The sequence below is a fragment of the Dipodomys merriami genome, unplaced genomic scaffold (assembly GCF_024711535.1).
Source record: "Dipodomys merriami isolate MVZ:Mamm:240054 unplaced genomic scaffold, mDipMer1.0.p SCAF_3351, whole genome shotgun sequence".
Classification (NCBI taxonomy): Eukaryota; Metazoa; Chordata; class Mammalia; order Rodentia; family Heteromyidae; genus Dipodomys; species Dipodomys merriami.
Window position 1 is genome coordinate 1 of NW_027204884.1, and position 19,536 is coordinate 19,536.

The following is a 19,536-nucleotide window of genomic DNA, read 5'->3' on the forward strand; positions in this document are numbered from 1 at the left end:
GATGAACCCTTAGCCAAGGGTTGGAGATGTAGCTCAGTGGTAGAGTAGTTACCTAGCATGCGCAAAGTCCTGGGATTGATCCCTAGTACTGCAGTCACAATAAATCACTAAAATTTTCTGCTGAGAGAGTATCTTTTTTTTTTTGGTTGGTCATGGGGCTTGAACTCTGGGTGGTAGAGTGCTAGCCTTGAGCTGAAGAGCTGAGGGACAGTGCCCAGAATTCAGGCCCCACAACTGACCTCCCACCCACCCCCACCCACCCCCCAAAAAAAAGAGTCTCACAGACTTTCCTGCCCAGGCTAGCTTCGAACTGTGATCTTCAGATCTCAGCCTGCTGAGTAGCTAGGATTGTAGGTGGGAGCCACTGGCGCCCAGCCAGAGTATCTTTTTTGTTGTTTTTGTTGGTTCTGGGGCCTGAACTCTGGGCCTTGGCTCTGTTCCCTCAGCTCTTCAGCTCTACCACCCTGAGCCATAGTACCACTTCTGGCTTTTTCCGCTTATGTGGTGCTGAAGAATCAAACTCAGTGCCTCATGCATACAAAGCAAGCACTCTACCACTGAGCCACCTTCCCAGCCCTAAGGACACTAATGTTTTTGTTGTTTTTTTGTTTTGAGATAGGATCTCCCTATGTAGCCCAATTCTTTTGCCTTAGTCTCCAGCTTGCTGAGATTATAGGTATGCACCGCCCCAACTCTTCATTTTATTAATACAGAAATATAAGTGGCAGTTCTGTAATTTCCTCCCTGTTGGGTAGCACTACTTAGGAAGATAGCCTTGATTTCCCCAGTTCAAAAGGAACCTAAAACATAGGCTGTGAGAGTCCGTCTCCCCACTCTGAGCTGGCAAGTGTGTGGTGACAGTGCTGTGTTTTGCAGGAACTCTACTCTGAGGTACAAACCCAGTACCTCCCACAGGTGCTTGGCTGCCTGGTGCAGCCACTTGCTGAGCAGGTGGAGGCCCTGAGCTTGCCTGAGCTCACACACGCCTTGAAGACGTGTTTCAAGGTGCTTAGCAAAGTCCAGATGCCACCTACCTACTTGGACACGGAGACCCCCAGCGGCAGCTCGGTACGTGCCCCAAGGATAGAGGCGAGCATCCTCATGACTGCTGGCCAGACGGAGAGGGGGGGGCGGGCACTAGGGGTGGTCAGGATTGCATTATACATGAAAACATGTACCAACCATGTGTTCAGTGTACTTGTAAAGTACTTAGAGTTTGGTGTAACAAACCCTCTTCATGTCACCCTCTCCCCTGCTGTCTAACTACAGCTAGTGGCTAAATAGAGCTGATGACCATGGTCAGTGGCAACTTATTGTAGCTCTCCTTCCAGACCTCTATACGTGTGGGGGTTGTACACACGTGATCTGGGTTACTGGAAGTAATTTAGCATCCATAGACAGTTGATTTGTCAGGGCCACCATCCCAAAGGGCTCAACAACTGAAATTAATTTTCTCACAGTTCTGGAGGCCAGAGTGTAATAACAAGGTATTTGCAGGGTCCTTCCAAGTGTGCCAGGCATGAAGAATCTGTTCCAGGTCTGCAAGCTTCCGCTGCCTTGCCAGCTGCCTTGTGTGTGCTGAGCTTGTGAACACCCAGCCCGTCTGTGTCCTGGTGTTTCCCTTGCATTTCCCTGTGTGTCTGTCTGTGTTGCCTCCTTTCTCCAGGACATAGTCTTGTTGGCTTTGGACCCACTCTATAATGTGTCTGTCTTAACTTGAGCATCTGCCAGTATCTTATTTCCAAATAAGGTCACATTCCTAGTATTGGAGTTTAGGACATCAGCTTCTTTGGGAGACACAGTTCAATCCCCATGTCATTGTTTTACCACTCACTGTGGTTTCCATTCAAACAGCATTTTAAGGACAGCATTGTATAGCAGTATAGATAAGTGCTGGTGGCTCATGATTGTCTCCTAGCTACTCAGGAGGCTGAGATCCAAGAATCATGGGTTCAGACCAGGCATGAAAGTCCACGAGTCTCATTTCTAACCATGTAAAAGCCAGAACAGACAACACCCAGGCTGAGTTAAACCTCAGTGCCACCATGTACACATGCGCGCACACACACAACAGTATTTTTCAGACTTCATATGTTTCTTCCTCGTTTTTCTGAGGAAGCAGAGTAGAATAAATATTACTTCCAGATTTAATGTAAGAAACAGTACAGGAAAAGAAAATGATCCTTTGATGGTTGAAGTATTATAACTTTGGAAAGCCATATTGTATGTATATGTGTGTATACATATGTATGTACATATATTCAAATGTAGCTAAGTACCCCAGGTCCAGATCTGAAGTATTTTGCATTTTAGTTTTTCAAAGTTTGGAATATTTGCATATTGACAATGAGGGAGCATAGGAAATAGGACCTGAGTCTAAACATGAAATCAATATGTATTTCTTGCACTTTTATCCACATAACCTGGAAGCAATTTTCCATAGTATGTCTATGCCCCTGTATTTTTAGTCAGACACCCCACAGGAAGTTTGGTGTAGAATTTCCAATGTGTGGCATTGTATGTAGTGCTTATAGTGTATGGATTTGGAGCATTTTGGCTTCTGAGTTTTTATATTCAGTCTGTGTTTGAATTTTGCTCTAGCTTTCTACTTACTTTAGTTATTTAGTGTGTTGGGTGGGCACAGGGCCTTACACCCCTGCTCAGCTTTTTTGCATAGTTGGCTACACTTTCCCACTTGAGCCACACTTCCAGTTCCAGCTTTTTGCTGGTTAATTGGAGACAACAGTCTTGAGCACTGCCATGGCTTGCTTTGAACTGCAGTCCTCAGATTTCAGCCTGAGTAACTAAGAGTATAGACATGAGTCACCAACACCCAGCTCTTAATTCAGGTTTGTTTGTTTGTTTGTCTGTCTGTCATGGGGCTTGAACTCTGGGCTTGGGCACTGTGCCTCAGCTCTTCAGCTCAAAGTGAGCGCTCTACCACTTGAGCCACAGCGCCACTTCTGGTTTTCTGGTGGTTTATTGGAGATAAGAGTTTCACAGACTTTCCTGCCCTGGCTGGCTTTGAACCGCAATCCTCAGATCTCAGCCTTCTGAGTAGCTAGGATTACAGGTGTGAACCACTGGCGCACGGCTTTAATTTAGTATTTTTATGTCTTTATTCAAACATCAACCCAGTTTCCCCCTCATACTTTTACATTTGTCAGAAATACATTTAAAGCCGGGTGCTGGTGGCTCATGCCTGTAATCCTAGCTACTCAGTAGGCTGAGATTTGAGGATCGTGGTTCAAAGCCAGCCCAGGCAGGAGAGACCATGAGACTCCTATCTCCAATAAACCACCAGAAAACCGGAAGTGGCGCTGTAGCTCAAGTGGTAGAGCACTGGTCTTGAGCTGAAGAGCTGAGGGACAGCGCCCAGGCCCAGAGTTCAAGCCCCATGACCGACAAAAACAAAAACAAAAAAGAAAGAAATACATTTTAAATAGCTAATTTGAACCCTGAAGAATCTCAATAAATAAGACAAAACAGACTGGGAAAGAGTGAGGGAAGGGGTGACATTGTCCAGAAAGAAATGTACTCATTACCTGACTTATATAACTGTAACCCCTCTGTACATCACCTTTATAATAACAATTAAAACAATAAGACAAAACCTGCTGACAGATCAGATGCCCACAAAAGTGGATGGCAGCTTCCTTGGGTCTGCACCCCTGTCCTGCCTCTACCTCACCTGATTCCTTCTTCACTTGATGATGTTCTTTTACAGGGCATTCTCTTCAGGAATTGCGACTCTTGGTTTGCCCAGTTGAACTGATTCTTGAATCCCTTGGCTTTAGGAGATGCACAGTACAATTTTTAAATTGTTTTTCAGAGTCCAGTAAAAGGTGAGAATGGCGCTATCATTTTGGAAACAAAGGCCATCGTTCCAGATGATGAAGATGCTTCCTTTGCCCCACTCAAGTCTGAGGACAGTGGTATCGGGCTCAGCGCCTCGTCTCCAGAGCTCTCTGAGCATCTGAGGGTGCCACGAGTTTCTCCTGAAAGAGACGATGTGTGGAAGAAGGGCGGGGTCATGCAAAGGACCTTTCTTTGCATCCAGCAGCTAATTGCCAACTTTGCCAGCAGGAACATTTTTACAGCACCCCTGACAGTGTCTGGAGAAGAAAGCAGGTCTGAAGAGCCTGCAGGGAGGAGGGACAAGGGCAGGGCCCAGAGCGCAGCGGATGACAGCTTTGCCAGGAAGAACTCCTGGGAGACCAAGCCCATCACTGTGCCCCAGTTCAAGCAGATGCTTTCAGACTTGTTCACAGTGCGTGGGTCGCCATTTAAGACGAAAAATTCAGAGTCACCATCGTCTGTGCCTAATAGCCCTGGAGGAAAAGTGGGAGCAGAATGGGATGTTGACCAGGTGGTCTTTGAACTGGGGGGCTCCAAGGAGGACTGCAGAGAGGCCTTCGCGGCCGCCTGCCACCTGCTGCTGGACTGTGCCACGTTCCCGGTCTACCTGTCCGAGGAGGAGACTGAACAGCTGTGTGACACGCTCTACCAGCTTCCAGGTGAGAGGGCAGCCCCGCCCAGCCCATTGTTGTGAATCCTGGCACAGAGGCCATTGATATTCACAGACTAGCTCAGCCAAGGTGGGACTACAGGTACTCACCCTAATCCAGAATCTAAAATGCCTGGAAGTTCAAATTTCTTTGAACATTGACATGGTTCTGGAGCATTTTGGATAAGGGACCAGGACTGTGCTGGTCCAGTGGCCATTGGAGGGTTGGAATACCCAATCTGTGGGTCCTGGCTTCTATCGCTACTTCTGCAGATACTCTAAAAAAAAAACTAAGCCAGGTGCTGGTGGCTCACGCCTGTAATCCTAGCTACTCAAGAAGCTGAGATCTGAGGATCCCGGTTCAAAGCCAGCCTGGACAGGAAAGTCCATAAGACTCTTATCTCCAATAAACCACCAGAAAAACAGAAGTGGTGCTGTGGCTCAAGTGGTAGAGTGCTAGCCTTGGGCTGAAGAGCTGAGGGACAGCGCCCAGGCCCAGAGTTCAAGCCCCACAACCAACAACAACAACAACAACAAAAATCTAAAAATCTGAAACATTTCTGGTCCCACGTGTTTTTTTGTTTTTTGGGGTTTTTTTGGTCATGAGACTTGAACTCAAGGCCTGGGCGCTATCCCTGAGTTTTTTTTTCACTCAAGGCTAGTATCTACCACTTCGAGCCTCAGCTCCACTTTTCTAGTGGTTAGTTGGAGTCCCACAGACTTTCCTCCCCTGGCTGGTTTTGAACCATGATCCTCAGATCTCAAGGTAGGATTACAAGTATGAGCTACCAGCATCCAGCACAGATCTTTTAAATAGGTGATAGTCAGCTTGTAGGGACTGAGTTTGTTTCTTCTCTCATTTTGTAATTAGTTGTGTTCAATGTCTGTCTGGTACAGGGGATTGAAGTTGTATATGTTTTTTTTTGGGGGGGGGGGCGATCTGGTCGTGGGGCCTGAACTCTGGGCCTGGGCGCTGTCCCTCAGCTCTACTACTTGAGCCACAGCGCCACTTCCGTCTGTTTTCTTTTTGCTTATATGGTGCTAAGGAATCAAACCCAGGGCCTCATGCATGCAAAGCAAGCGCTCTACCACTAAGCCACTTCCCAGCCCTTGTGTATGTTTTTGATTTGTGTGTTAGCACACAGTAAGGTGGCAATGGTTGGGACATCAGAAGAAGTAGCGTACTAAAGATGTCAATAATAGTCAGTAAATAGATGGTTTCATCACAAAGATGCAATACTTATATGCCTCCAATCATATAAAATAATATTTCCTGAAATGAATCCCAGGAAATGGAAAAAATTAGACTTGTTTCATGATTCCTATTGTTCAAGATTTAGAAACAGTTTCCATAGCTGCTATAGCAGATGACCACAACTTGAGTGACTTAAACAACAGAAACTTACTGTGTTGTGGTTCTAGAAGCCAGCAGTCCAAATTTAAGTGGTCAGCAAGGCCATATTCTCTCAGAGACTCTAGGTGGAACCCCTCCTCGCAGCCTCCAAGCTCCTGGTAGTGGCCAACAGTATTCAGCCTTCCTTTTTTTGTGTTGCTCCAATGTCTGTCTTCATGTGACACCTTCCTTTCACAAGGACACTCTCACCCTGGAATAAGGCCACACTGATGACCACATTGTTGCTTGATTACAACTGTAAGAAGTGTCACCACCACAAGTTAGCACACTACTGTCCATTGGGACTCTGAAGTCACTTCCCCAGTCTAGGGTGCTATGGAGCCTATTAATTTGGAAACCCTTCTCACCTATTGGTTTGTTTGTTTTTTGCCTATTTCTGTTTTGTGTGGCTGGCCTCCAATCAGGAGCCAGTGATTCTAGCTTTCCATCCTGGCTGAAATCTCTTATGACCATTTGCTGCTGTGTGAATGACTGCTACCTGCAGAACGTGGCCATCTCCACCCTGCTGGAAGTGATAAACCATTCCCAGTCCCTCGCACTTGTTATCGAAGACAAGATGAAGCGATACAAGAATTCCGGGCACAATCCATTTTTCGGCAAGCTGCAGATGGTGACGGTTCCCCCCATTGCTCCGGGAATACTGAAAGTCATCGCAGAGAAGACAGACTTCTACCAGGTATCTTGTGGGAGTGGGAGAGGGGAGAGGTAGACAAAGGACTGTAGTGGGGGCCTTCTTCTCAGGCTATTTGTTTAAGGTTGTCACTAACATTAGGCTTACTGGCTAGGACAAGGACTATGCCATTCCAACAGCCATCAGAGGGTTTGTTTGAGACCCAAAAATGCCTGGTCTGTGCGTTCTGGCTTCTGTCACAATCTCTGCACTGCAGCTGGGCCAAGGCAGCGGCCTCCAGTGTTCTGAGCATTCCTTTCCTTGCATGTAATTTCACCCTGTAAGCAAATTACAGAGAGAGCAATTAAGGCCTCAGTCTGTTTGGCCTGCTGTGCCTAAGTGGATCTTCTACATATAAGTGGGGGCTGTGTGGAGGCAGGGAGCCCATGACACCCCCCCCCCCAGCTGGGTGGATCCTCTGCTGCTCAGAGGAATGGGATGGCAACATGCTGGTGGCCTGCCCAGGGACTTGGCAGAGCCCTTGGCTGGAATATGGGGGAAGACATCACGTCTTTTATCTCGTCTGCAGTGGACAGTCATGTTTCCAGCAAGCTGAGCTAGGGCAAGACATCGACATGAAGAGGTTTATGGCTCAAGTCCCATGCATTTTTGCTGTTTTACCATAATTTAGGCTCTCCTTTTCTTTCTTTCTTTCTTCCTTTTTTTTAAAAAATAGAGATAGGGTCTTGCAATGCAGACTGGCTTTGAATTTACAACCCCCCAAACCTCCGCCATCTGAGTGCTGAGATTACAGCTGAAGACCACTACACTTGACTACATTTTTTTTCTTTTTTCTTTTTTTTCCTTCTGGTCCTGCAGCTTGAACTCAGGGCCTGGGCACTGTCCCTGAGTCTCTCTGTGCTCAAGGCTAGCACATTATCACTTGAACCACTTCCTGCTTTTTCTGTCTATGTGGTACTGAGGAATCGAGCCCAGGTCTTCATCATGCATACTTGGCAAGCACTCTACCACTAAGCCTCATTCCAAACCTTAACTAGATTTTCACTTTCTTTTTTTGTCAATTGTAGGGCTTGACCTCTGGGCCTGGGCGCTTTCCCTCAGCTCCAGGCTAGCACTCTACCACTTGAGCCACAGCGCCACTTCTGGTTTTCTGAACCATTTATTAGAGATAAGAGTCTCATGGACTTTCCTGCCTGGGCTGTCTTTGAACCACGATCCTCAGATCTGAGCCTCCTGAGTAGCTTGGGATTACAGGCATGAGCCATAGGCTCCCAGCTAGATTTTCTTTCTATTTTTGGCCCGGTTGTGGGGCTTGAACTCTGGGCCTGGGCACTGTGCCTCAGCTCTTCAGCTCAAGGCTAGCGCTCTACCACTTGAGCCACAGCACCACTTCTGGCTTTTTTTTTCTTTTTGCTTATTTGGTGCTGAGGAATCAAACCCAGGGTCTCATGCATGCAAGGCAAGCGCTCTATCACTGAGCCACCTTCCCAGCCCCTAGATTTTCTTAAATACATGTTTAATTGTTTCTTGAATGCTGTTAAGATCATTTCAAAGGCTCTAAATGGTTGTGGACTTTGGGTTACTGCTGCCAGTTGTGGTTGTTTTACTTAGGAGAGGATCCATGAGCACTCTGCCAGTCCAGCTCAGCTTCACTTCTGTGTGGCGGGTTCCTGTCTGTTGTTCTCTTCCCTTCCTGCCAGAGTTGAGTCCTGTATAGATCTTGAGTCTATGGAGCTTGGCACCAGAACAAAGGCCCCTCAAACATCAGGGAATGGCCAAGTTTTTGCTGAGTCCCATACAGATCAGACTGTTAGGCAGAATTCACTGTAGGCCCAGGGAATTAAAAAGAAGAAAGAATTTTGTCTGTGAATCTTTGAAATGGTATTTATAGAATTAAAAGGGCAAGCCAGGCGCTGGTGGCTCACGCCTGTAATCCTAGCTACTCAGGAGGCTGAGATCTGAGGATCACGGTTCAAAGCCAGCCCGGGCAGGAGAGACTGTGAGACTCCTATCTCCAATAAACCACCAGAAAACCGGAAGTGGCGCTGTAGCTCAAGTGGTAGAGCGCTTGCCTTGAGCTGAAGAGCTGAGGGACAGCACCCAGGCCCAGAGTTCAAGCCCCATGGCCAACCAAAAAATAATAATAATAAAAAATAAATAAATAAAAGGACAGCATTTTCTAGTAGGAAGGTTTTTCATTAAGCCTCAACTTTTTGTGGTAGTCCTAAGGCTTGAATTCAGGACCTGGTTACTGTTCGTGAGCTTTTTTTTTCTCAAGGCTAGAGTTTACCACTTGAACCACAGCTCCATTCCAGCTTTTAATTGGGGTTAATTGGGGATAAGCATCTCACAGACTTTCTAGCCCACGTTGGCTTCAAACTGTGATCCTTAGATCTCAGTCTTCTGAGTAGCTAGAGTTATAGGCAGGAGCTACTGTCACCTGGTTTGGGGTTTTTTGTTTTGATTTGTGTTTTTTGCCAGTACTGAGGCTTGAACACAGGGCCTGAATACTATTTCTGAGCTTCTTTTTTGCCCAAGGCTAATACTGTACCACTTGAGTGCCACTTTTGCTTTTTCTGTTTATGCGACTGAGGAATCGAATCTAGGGTGTCATGCATGCTAGGCTAGCACTCTACCACTGAGGCACATTCCCAGCCATGGTTTTGGCATTTCTTTGGATGAGATTTCTCTATGGAGAGGAGGATGGGAGCAGTGGTATCAGCTGTGTCCCTATGGCCCTGCGCACTTTTCCTTACAGAGGGTGGCTCGCGTGCTTTGGAATCAGCTAAACAAGGAGAGCCGGGAGCACCACATCACCTGCGTAGAACTGTTCTACAGGCTGCATTGCCTGGCCCCCACAGCCAGCGTCTGCGAGGACATCATCTGCCACGCCCTCCTGGACCCTGACAAGGTAAGCCTTCCACCTGTGTCTACCGCTACTGCTGCTGGGGCAGCCCTACTTCATATGTCCCAGGAAGACCTGGCCATACCCAGCCAGAGTATTGGGCTCGGTGGACATCCTTATTCATGAGCTGAAGTGTTCAAGAACTTCAAGTCTGGAAGATTTCTGAGAGCTCAAGCCATCCTCTTTAGGGTCCTAAAAACATGTTCATGTGTGTATGAAGGCTCCTGGAGAAACCCACCCAATGCCAAGTCAGGACTTGCAGGGTTTCTGCAGGTACTGGAAAGCAAGCAGTTACTGAAAATGTGTTGTCTGTATTTTCCCTTTACCCGCTTTCACTATATTTGATGTCAGTATAACATGTGGAGGAGATGGGGACAAACAAGTCGTTTAAGGATTCAGGTGGACCTTTTGCAACAATGAGAAGTACAAAATGTCATGTCAAAACCAGCTTTACAATGTCGGTGTGGGGGGGGTATGATTGGGTGGGGGGGAGGGGGGAGGCTGGGAAGGGAGGTGAAGGGTAAACAAAGGAGGAGGCTGCAATGCTTGGTAAGAAATGTATGCATTATCCTGCCCATGTAATTGTAACCCCTCTGTACAGTATGTTCTCAAATAAAAATAAAAAAAAAATTGTTCTGAAGCCGAGCGCTGGTGGCTCACACCTGTAATCCTAGCTACTCAGGAGGCTGAGATCTGAGGATAGCAGTTCAAAGCCAGCCCGGGCAGGAGAGACCGTGAGACTCCTATCTCCAATAAACCACCAGAAAACTGGAAGTGGCGCTGCAGCTCAAGTGGTAGAGCGCTTGCCTTGAACTGAAGAGCTGAGGGACAGCGCCCAGGCCCAGAGTTCAAGCCCCGCGACTTACTACAAGAAAATTATTGAGCCTTGATTGCCCCAATGCAACCTTGTTTTTTCTGGTTATCGGCCTGGCACTTCCAAACAATGCTCTGCTTTTCCTTAGACCACATTCCTCTGGTGACCCTGAACACAGACCAAAGCTGAGGCTTCAGCATGCCCTTCATTGTCAAAAAGAGTGACAGTGCTGGGTTTTCCCTTTCCTGCTGAAAAGTCCCACCAGAAAAATACTGCACCTGGCTATGGTGCTGACAGCATGTATTTGTTATTTAAATGGGATCACTGTGACTGAACACAGCATTGGGAAACCTGATTTCTCACACTTGTGCATTTCCTAATCAAGGGAACAAGGTTGGAGGCCCTGTTTCGGTTTTCCGTGATCTGGCACCTGACGAGGGAGATACAAGGCAGCCGCGTCACCTCCCACAATCGCTCCTTCGATCGGTGAGCTCCTTCTCATTGGATCCCAGGAGTTCCTGGTCCGTGTAGGAGGCTGGGTCACGTAAGCATGACCTCCACCCCCATATATGACCTCCCATTGCACAAGTGCACCCATGGCATTCTAAATAAGTTAGGCCGGAAGCCTGGGAGGACACATTAGGAATGGTCTTAATTTGGTGGGGAGTGAAAATGCTCGCAGGCTTTGGATCAGCCGTGGAGCTCTGTATCGTCTTTGATGAAATGACTGTAGCGGGAGAGGCAGATGCGTGAAGGATTGTGGAGGGAGTGGCGGAAGCCCCACACCTCCACAGTGGCTGACGGCATGGTGGTGTACACTTGCTCAGCAGCAGCACATGCCTGAGATGGGAGTTTTATTGTAAAAACATTCTATTCTGCTTTGTTGATTTCACGTAGTGCACATTCTCTCAAACCAGCTGAGGCCAGGCACCACAGTCTAAGAGAGATTCAGGGCCCTCCCCCAGCGTGGAGCCCAGGCAATTCACAGAGAAGTCAGATTTTTTTTTGTTCCTCCACAATTATAACAAGAAACCAAGGTTGAGACCCTCCTGTCCTCCTGTGCTTGTGTTTGGAAGCCCAACGTGGTGATGCATTCTCTCTCCCTCTCTCTCTCTCTCTCTCTCTCTCTCTCTCTCTCTCTCTCTCTCTCTCTCTCTCTCTCTCTCTCTCTCTCTCTCTCTCTCTCTCTCTTTCTCTCTCTCTCTCTCTCTTTCTCTCTTTCTCTCTTTCTCTCTTCCTCTCTCGCCCTTCTCCCTTTCTCCTCACTCATACACACACACACACACACACACACACACACACACACACACACGAGAATCTGGGTTTCCATGGTGTCTGTTGGCCACCATGCCTGGTACACAGGACTGGCAGAGCTGGACTCAGTGGTGTCTTTCCGCACACAGGTCCTTGTTTGTCGTCTTGGACAGCCTGGCCTGCACGGATGGTGCCATCAGTGCTGCAGCCCAGTGCTGGCTGGTGCGTGCACTCTCCCTTGGGGACGTGGCACGCATCCTTGAACCTGTGCTGCTGCTGCTGCTCCAGCCCAAAACCCAGAGGACTTCCATCCACTGCCTGAAACAGGAGAACTCAGCTGGTGAGCTGTGACTCAGGGTCCCCAACACGGGAGGGAGGCCCTCCACTGCCCCGGCCACAGTTCAGGGATTAGCCCCACTTGGCAGTCCTGCTAGATTCAGATGGCTTGAAAATGCCTTGTCAGCTGTGGGTACTGTGAAATTTTAAGCAATCGGAATTAGCACTCAATACTGCTTGTTAGTAGATTGTTGTTTTCACTAAAACACCAGGAGAGTTTTGTTACAAAAGAAGGAAAATTTGAAATGTGTTTATTATTAACGGTGGCCACCATACTGTGCAGTAGATCACTAAAACGGAATCCTCCCATCCAACTAAATCTTCCTGCCTTTGGCTTCTGTCCTTCTTCTTCCCTCTGCTCCTCCCATATTCTATTCTCTACTTCGGTGGGAGTAGGTTTTACCCATCCTCAATACTAGAAAATGGCAAGAGGAGATATGTTCATTTGATTTAATAATTTCATGGGGCCGGGAAGGTGGCTCAGTGGAAAAGCACTTGCCTTGCATGCCTGAGGCCCTGGGTTCGATTCCTTAGCCCCACATAGGCAAAAAAGAAAAAAGCCGGAAGTAGCGCTGTGGCTCAAGTGGTAGAGCACTAGCCTTGAGCTGAAGAGCTGAGGGACAGCACCCAGGCCCAGAGTTCAGGCCCCACGACCAGACACCCAAAAAAAATCTTAAAAAAATAATTTCATATATACTTTTTCTTTCGTGGTACTGAGGTTTAAACTCAGGCCCTCAAGCTTGACAGTCTCTCTACCACTTGATCCATACCTCTAGTTCTTTATGTTTCATAATTTTTTGAATAGGGTCTTTTTCCTGGGATAGCCTGGACCATGATCCTCCTATATATACTTTACAAATAACTAGTAACAGTCGCATGCCACCATGCACAGCTTTTTGTTGATTGAGTTGGTGTCTTTAAGACATTTTGTCTAGACTAGGACTGAATTGCTAATCTCAGCCTTGGAGTGGCTATGATTATAGATATTAGCCAACATACTTAGTTCATAATATATACACATTAAAACAATACATTATACTCCATAAAAGTATGATTTGTTGACTAATTATTTTTAATCAATCATGTTTGAATAAAAATAAGGATTCTTAGCCAGGGCTAAGGGCTGAGGGCTCAACCCTGTAACCCTAACTACTCAGAAGGCTGAGATTTAGAGGAACATGGTTTGAAACTAGCCCAGGCAGAAAAGTTCATCTCTAAAAGTCTTATCTCCAATCAACCAGCAAAATGTTGGAACCAGAGGCATGGTTCAAGTGTAAAAGTGCCAGCCATGAGCCGGAAAAGCCGAGTATGAGCTAGAGGCTCTGAGTTAAAGCCCCAGTACCCACACAAAACAAAACAAGTGTGGCTTTTTTTTTTCATGGCAGCTACATTTAAGATATTTGTACCTGTTTTATTTTTATCGTAAAGCTGATATACAGAGGGATGACAGTTATATAAGACAGATATAGAGCACATTTCTTTTTAGAAGAAAGTTTGGACTCCATTGATTTTTAGGTTTAGAAAATCTCAATCCTGTCTCTCTTCTTCCTCTTAACATGTTTTCTGTCCATTAACAGAGCTGTTGTAGAACTCTTCTAATAGGAGAAGATATCCTTGCTCTGCCATTTTCTTTCTCTGTAAGGAATTGAGAAATGTACTACCTACCCCTTCCTCTTCCTACCATCCCGTAGCAATCTATTTGTAAAATGTTAAACTATTAACCTCAAGCAGGCCATTATTTCTAATATCTTATTCATCTTTCCCTTCATTTTATGAACTCTTGCTCGGGGTTTACGGCATTTATTTGTTAAAAGCTACCAATAGACAGCATTTGGAAATACCAAAGATTTTTGCCTTTCACTAAAGAGAGCTGAGTATTTAAGAGGGCTGTGTATGTTCTGGCTACAGAAGTGTCAATGTGAAGTGGTGCTGTGGCTCAAGCAGTAGAGCACTGGCCTTGAGCTGAAAAGTGAAGAGACAGCGTCCAAGCCCAGAGTTCAAGCCCCACCACCCCCAAAGAAAAAAAAAATACAAGTTAGAAGTGTCAATGTGCCTCTTTTCAAAAGTGGGATAATGAGGAAGTAGAAGCACAGGTGGAAGTCTGTGGTAGCGCCACCTGCAGGTTAGACAGACACTGTCCCTTCCACACCACTTCCGCTCTTCCCTGTACTCAGTGAGTCCTGCACACTGATCTTATCAGCACAAAGGAACACGTGTTTAAGCACCTGAGCAGGAGTCTGCCGAGTGCGTGGACCTAACGTGTTCACTGCAGTCCTCTTCTTTGATCTGCAGTTCACTCAGTAGTTTGTCTTCACACACAGCATTTCAATGAAGACCCTTATCTTAGCACTATGAGACCTTTTACTGGCATTTCTGTGGGATACCTTTCTAGAAAGGGAATTCTTGGAACAACATCACAAATATTTTTTAATTGCTGCCCATAAAAATGTGGTGATAACTTAGCATTTCTGTGAGAACATGACTGAATTGCCCCATCCTTTGAGCATTCTACAATACAGACTCATTTTCCTATGTCTCCCCCTTCTGTTCTCATGGAATTAGGCTGGTTGGATTTGTGGGGGAATTGTACTAATACTGATTTTTCTGTCTGGCTTCAAGACAGCACATTCAGCATCACTAGCCTCTCTGTTCTAAAGTCATTTGTCACGTTGTGCTTTCCAGAGGACTTGCATCGTTGGTTTAACAGGAAGAAGCCTCCTCAAAAAGAGGCTTCCTGGGTGTCTGAGCTCCAGGAAAGTGGTTCTGAAGAGCCCCTCCCTCTAAGCCAGCTCACCACAGTGGATCGAGAAGCCATTTGGGCCGAAGTGGAGAAGGAACCAGAGAAGTGCCCGCCAAGAAGTGAGCTGAGTGAGGAAGACCTGCCCTACTACGTGGACCTTCCCGACAGGACAGCCTCGGGCACCGCGGACAGCAGCGAGCACACCGAGTCTGCAGATACCAGCTCTGTCCACACCGACAGCGAGAACACGTCCACCTTCTCCTCCCCCTCCCACGACCCACAGGAACTGAGCCATGAGGAGAACTGCTGCGCGCCCCTCCCCATGGGGGGCAGAGCGTACCCCAAGCGCTCGGCCTTGCTGGCAGCCTCCCAGTCAGAAAACTTCAAGTCCAATGCCAAGTTGGGCCTGGTGAGGGTGGACTCGGACAAGACACAGGCCTCGGAGTCTTTCTCGAGTGACGAGGAGGCAGACTTGGAGCTCCAGGCCCTCACCACATCTCGGCTGCTGAAGCAGCAGAAGGAGAGGCAGGAGACCCTCGAGGCCTTGTTCAAGCACATCCTGCTCTACCTGCAGCCCTACGACTCCCGGCGGGTTCTGTACGCCTTCTCCGTGCTGGAGGCCGTGCTCAAGACCAACCCGAAGGAGTTCATCGAGGCCGTGTCCAGAACCAGCATGGACACCAGCTCCACCGCGCACCTCAATCTCATCTCCAACCTTCTCGCGCGCCACCAGGAGGCCCTTGTGGGGCAGAGTTTCTATGGGAAACTCCAGACCCAGGCCCCTAACGTGTGCCCCCACTCCCTGCTGATCGAGCTCCTCACCTACCTCTGCCTGAGCTTCCTGCGCTCCTACTACCCTTGCTACTTAAAGGTGTGCCACCGAGACATCCTCGGGAACCGGGACGTGCAGGTGAAGAGCGTGGAGGTTCTCATTCGAATCATGACGCAGCTGGTGTCGGTGGCCAAGTCAGCCGAGGGGAAGAACGTGGACTTTATCCACAGCCTACTGCAGAGGTGCAAGGTGCAGGAGTTCGTCCTGCTCTCCCTCTCAGCGTCCATGTACACAAGCCAGAAGCGCTACGGCCTGGCCGTGGCAGACCGCGGCCGCGCCCTGCTGGAGGACAGCCTGTTTGAAGAGAGCCTTATCAACCTGGGGCAGGACCAGATCTGGAGTGAACACCCACTGCAGATCGAGCTGCTCAAGCTCCTGCAGGCACTCATTGTCTTGGAGCACCACCTGGGCCAGGTCCAGGAGGAGGCCGAAAGCCAGCCTGCCCTATCCCGGGAATGGCAGAAGGCCCTTAACTTCCAGCAAGCCATCGGCGCCATGCAGTATGTGCAGCCCCACCCTCTCACCTCCCAGGGCCTTCTGGTTTCTGCAGTGGTGCGAGGCCTGCAGCCGGCCTACGGCTATGGCATGCACCCCGCCTGGGTGAGCCTGGTCACCCATTCCTTGCCATACTTTGGAAAGTCTCTGGGCTGGACCGTGACACCCTTTGTGGTCCAGATTTGCAAAAACCTGGACGAGCTGGTCAAGCAGTATGAATGTGAGTCTGTGAAGTTGTCCATCAGGTATGTGGAAGGCTTGGAGGCAGCGCAATACTTCCATGACAGTGTTTGCTGGGCCTAGGTATCAGTTGGAGGACATCAGCCTACTCAGAAGCCTGGCTGCTATTGTCATTACACACTCAGGCTAGTCAGGGTTTCTGTGTGAGTACGTCTCACTACAAGTCAGTTAGTTCTGCCAAACAGAGATAAACATTAAGCAGAATCACCTCCTCTGCAACTCGCAAACATCTTAAACCATTTTTCCAAAGCGACTGTGACCATAAAATAGCACCAGTCATTCTCACGCTGTTTCATTAGGAGAGTCCAAGTTCACATACGATAGGGTTTTCAATATTTGCATGTCAGATTATAACTTTGATGGTTCCATTCTCTAAAATTCTCTAAATCAGTCTCATTTCTTCATTAAAGCTCAACCTCAAAGAAGGAAAACATTTCTCCAGATTATCCACTTACTCTTCTAGAGGGTCTAACAACCATCAGTCATTTCTGTCTTTTGGAACAACCCAACCAAACCAAAAAGGTACTTGCATTTATTTTTTTCCTGTGCTCGGGGTAATTGGCATATAATGTGTGTCTTTATTGGGTTACGACTGTTTCAGAGGAATAACATGATGTAATAATGTATTTACGTGAGTTGTGCAGATGTGTAGTTAAGGCACACACATTTGGTTTTGATCTAGCTCTGGGCTTCAGCCCTTGCCGCTTGTTTTGTCAGAAACGACATAATAGAAATGTAAAGGCTCTTGTTTGATGTTAGGCTTCTGCTCATTTTCTTAGTGTTGTACTTGCTGGCATGGTACTTGTTAAATCTGCATTGGGAGTCATCATCGATGTTAGCTGCGGTACAAGGGCTGGGATTAAATCTTAGAATACACCCACTGCTTTGAGTGGATCATTGAAAGAGTTTGTAATCTAGAGAGTTCCCTCCCAGCTGTCTCTCTTTGAAAGAAAGCCAAGATTGAAACAGACAGAAGTGGGTATTACTTCCAGACAGCACTGGCATGACTCGCTGGAGAGACCGTCGCCCACCCAAGCCCCGGCAGCACCCACCGCCTTCCTGAAGAAAAGCTCTGGTGATGCCAAGTCTCACTTGTCCATTTTAACTTTCAGGCTACTGCTGCAAGTGACCCTATCAGCATGAGAAATGCCAAGAATGCCATTTTAGAAGAGCTTCCTCGAATTGTAAATACCATGGCCCTTCTCTGGAATGTTCTCAGAAAGGAGGAGACTCAGAAGAGACCTGTGGATCTCCTGGGAACCACAAAAGGATCTTCTTCTGTTTACTTTAAAACCACCAAGGTGAGGGACCTTTCTCCTTGTGGCTCAGGCAGTTGGATGGTGTGACACATAGGTGGCTTCCAGAATGTTCTTGCAGTGCCAAAGGGTCTCTGAAGGAGTTGCGTAGCAGTTCAAGCCTGCTGGGAAAAGTTCAGAAAAAGCCTTTGTACTCAGCCTGTCTGGGCCTCCATTTCCTCACCTGTAAGATAGGCTGCTAGTCTTCCACCTATGGACCAGTGGAGATGAATTATGGTGTTGGTGGGTACTTACTGACTGAGTTCCTGACTCTTAGCCCTTCCACAGTGGTGGAGCGGGACCCAAGGAGGCATTTCTGGAGCACAAACCTGGTAGAATGGAGGGGACAGCTCCATGCTAGGTTCACTTTGTCTGTGGTAGTCTAAGCATGGGTAATGAGGACTGGTTCTCGGTATGCATTTTCTCACCATGTTCCTGTGCCTGCTGTGTGCACCAGGCCCTGTACCTCTGTCTGTGGACAAGATAGATGGAATCCTACCCTCCTGGTAGAGGCCAGCAAGGGGGTGGGGAGGGGGTGGAGAGAAGTTCTTCCAGGAAAGGCAAATGCTCTGACCTTGTCTAGGGCTATGGGAGGAGAGAGATCCTGAGGCTGATCCTAAGGCAGACTGGCCTGCTGAGACCCCAGGTTCGCTGGAGTGGGGACATTTAACCAGCTGGGAAGGAAGCTGGCTTCACCAACTAGGGTCGTAGCAGCTTTCAGAAGCTGGAAAAGCCTGTGAGACACCAGAGGCAGGGTGACAGAATAAGGAGCTCCATCTGGGGTGAGGGCACAAGTTTAAGTTGGCTAAGTAACAAGTAGCGAAATGGTACTTAATGAACCTAAGCCCACCCCTGGCTGCCAGAGGCCAGGCTAAGGCTGTAGAAAGAGGGCTCAGCTGCCCGAGTCCCCTCTTACCACCTCTGCCAAGTCTGTGTGGCTTTTTCAAGACCCCACCCCGGGCTGGGGCATGAGAGTTTGCCTGGCATGCACCAGGCCCTATGTTCCATTCCCAGCTGTCTAGAAAAAAAAAAGCCCAGCCCCATCCCACTCACAGGTGGGGTGGGGAGGGAGAGGTATCCATCATCTCCTGGGACTCCTGCTCAGCTTGGCTAGCCACATCCCTGCACGTCACAATGCGCTCCCTTTGGCATGGCAACAGACGCCATCTCCCATCCAGTCCCTTTAATGGCGGCTCCTGTCCTTCCTCTTCCCACCCAGCTGTGAAGCCTGCTGTTTGAATACTGACACCATAGATCCTTGCACTCAGTACCTACCATAGGTGGTAGCTAAATGTGGATTCCATGAGAGCTCTGATATTATTTATTCTGCAACAGATCTTTTTTTTTTTTTCTACTTTCTAGACCATAAGACAAAAGATTTTAGACTTCCTAAACCCCTTGACAGCCCATCTCGGGGTCCAGCTGATAGCTGCAGTTGCAGCAGTGTGGAGCAGGAAGAGAGCTCAGCGCCACAGCAAGATGAAGGTAAACTCACTTTGGCTTAAAAACAAACAAAAAACCAGGGAGCCCTGGAAACTCAGGTGACACAGGGGCCAGCGTGGGGACCGCTGTGTTGGGAAACAGCAGGAATCGTGGGTTTGATGCGCAGAGAGGAGCCCACCTCTGCCTTCCATTTGTTAGTTTTTCTAATGGATATAATTCCCTTCTTTTTGCCTCTTTTCATCTAACTTGCCTGCACTTTTGCAGAGAACATTGTCTATTATAAAGAATTAAGAAACGTCTGAGGGGCTGGGGGTTTAGCCCAGCGGAAGGGCGCCCACCCGGCGCGCGCAAGGCCCTGGGTTCGGTCCTCAGCCCTGGAAAAGAAAAAAGAAACGTCTGAGTGAAGTAGCTTACGCCTATAATCCTAACTACTCAAGAGGCAAAATTGGGAGGTCAGAGGTTCAAGGTCAGCCCAGGCAGAAGTTTGTCAGAATTCATCTCAGCCAATGATTTGGCATGGTCATACACGCCCATTGACACAAAACACAAATAGGAAGATCACAGTTAAGCTAGCTCAGGCATAAATCAAGACCTTCTCTCAAAAATAATCAATGCACACCAGGTAAGGGT

General features: G+C 47.9%; 1 protein-coding gene across 1 annotated transcript; it reads left to right on the forward strand.

The window, feature by feature from the left end:
- Window positions 1–927: 927 nt before the first annotated feature.
- LOC138803156 (protein DOP1B-like) lies at window positions 928–18,948 on the forward strand (the record flags this gene model as incomplete). Its single annotated transcript, XM_069986978.1, has 10 exons — window positions 928–1,068; window positions 3,833–4,517; window positions 6,326–6,597; window positions 9,311–9,463; window positions 10,657–10,757; window positions 11,675–11,865; window positions 14,544–16,173; window positions 16,579–16,690; window positions 17,281–17,469; window positions 18,826–18,948. Coding segments are annotated over exons 1-10 (3,501 nt in total), but the record flags the coding sequence as incomplete, so codon positions are not given.
- Window positions 18,949–19,536: the final 588 nt, after the last annotated feature.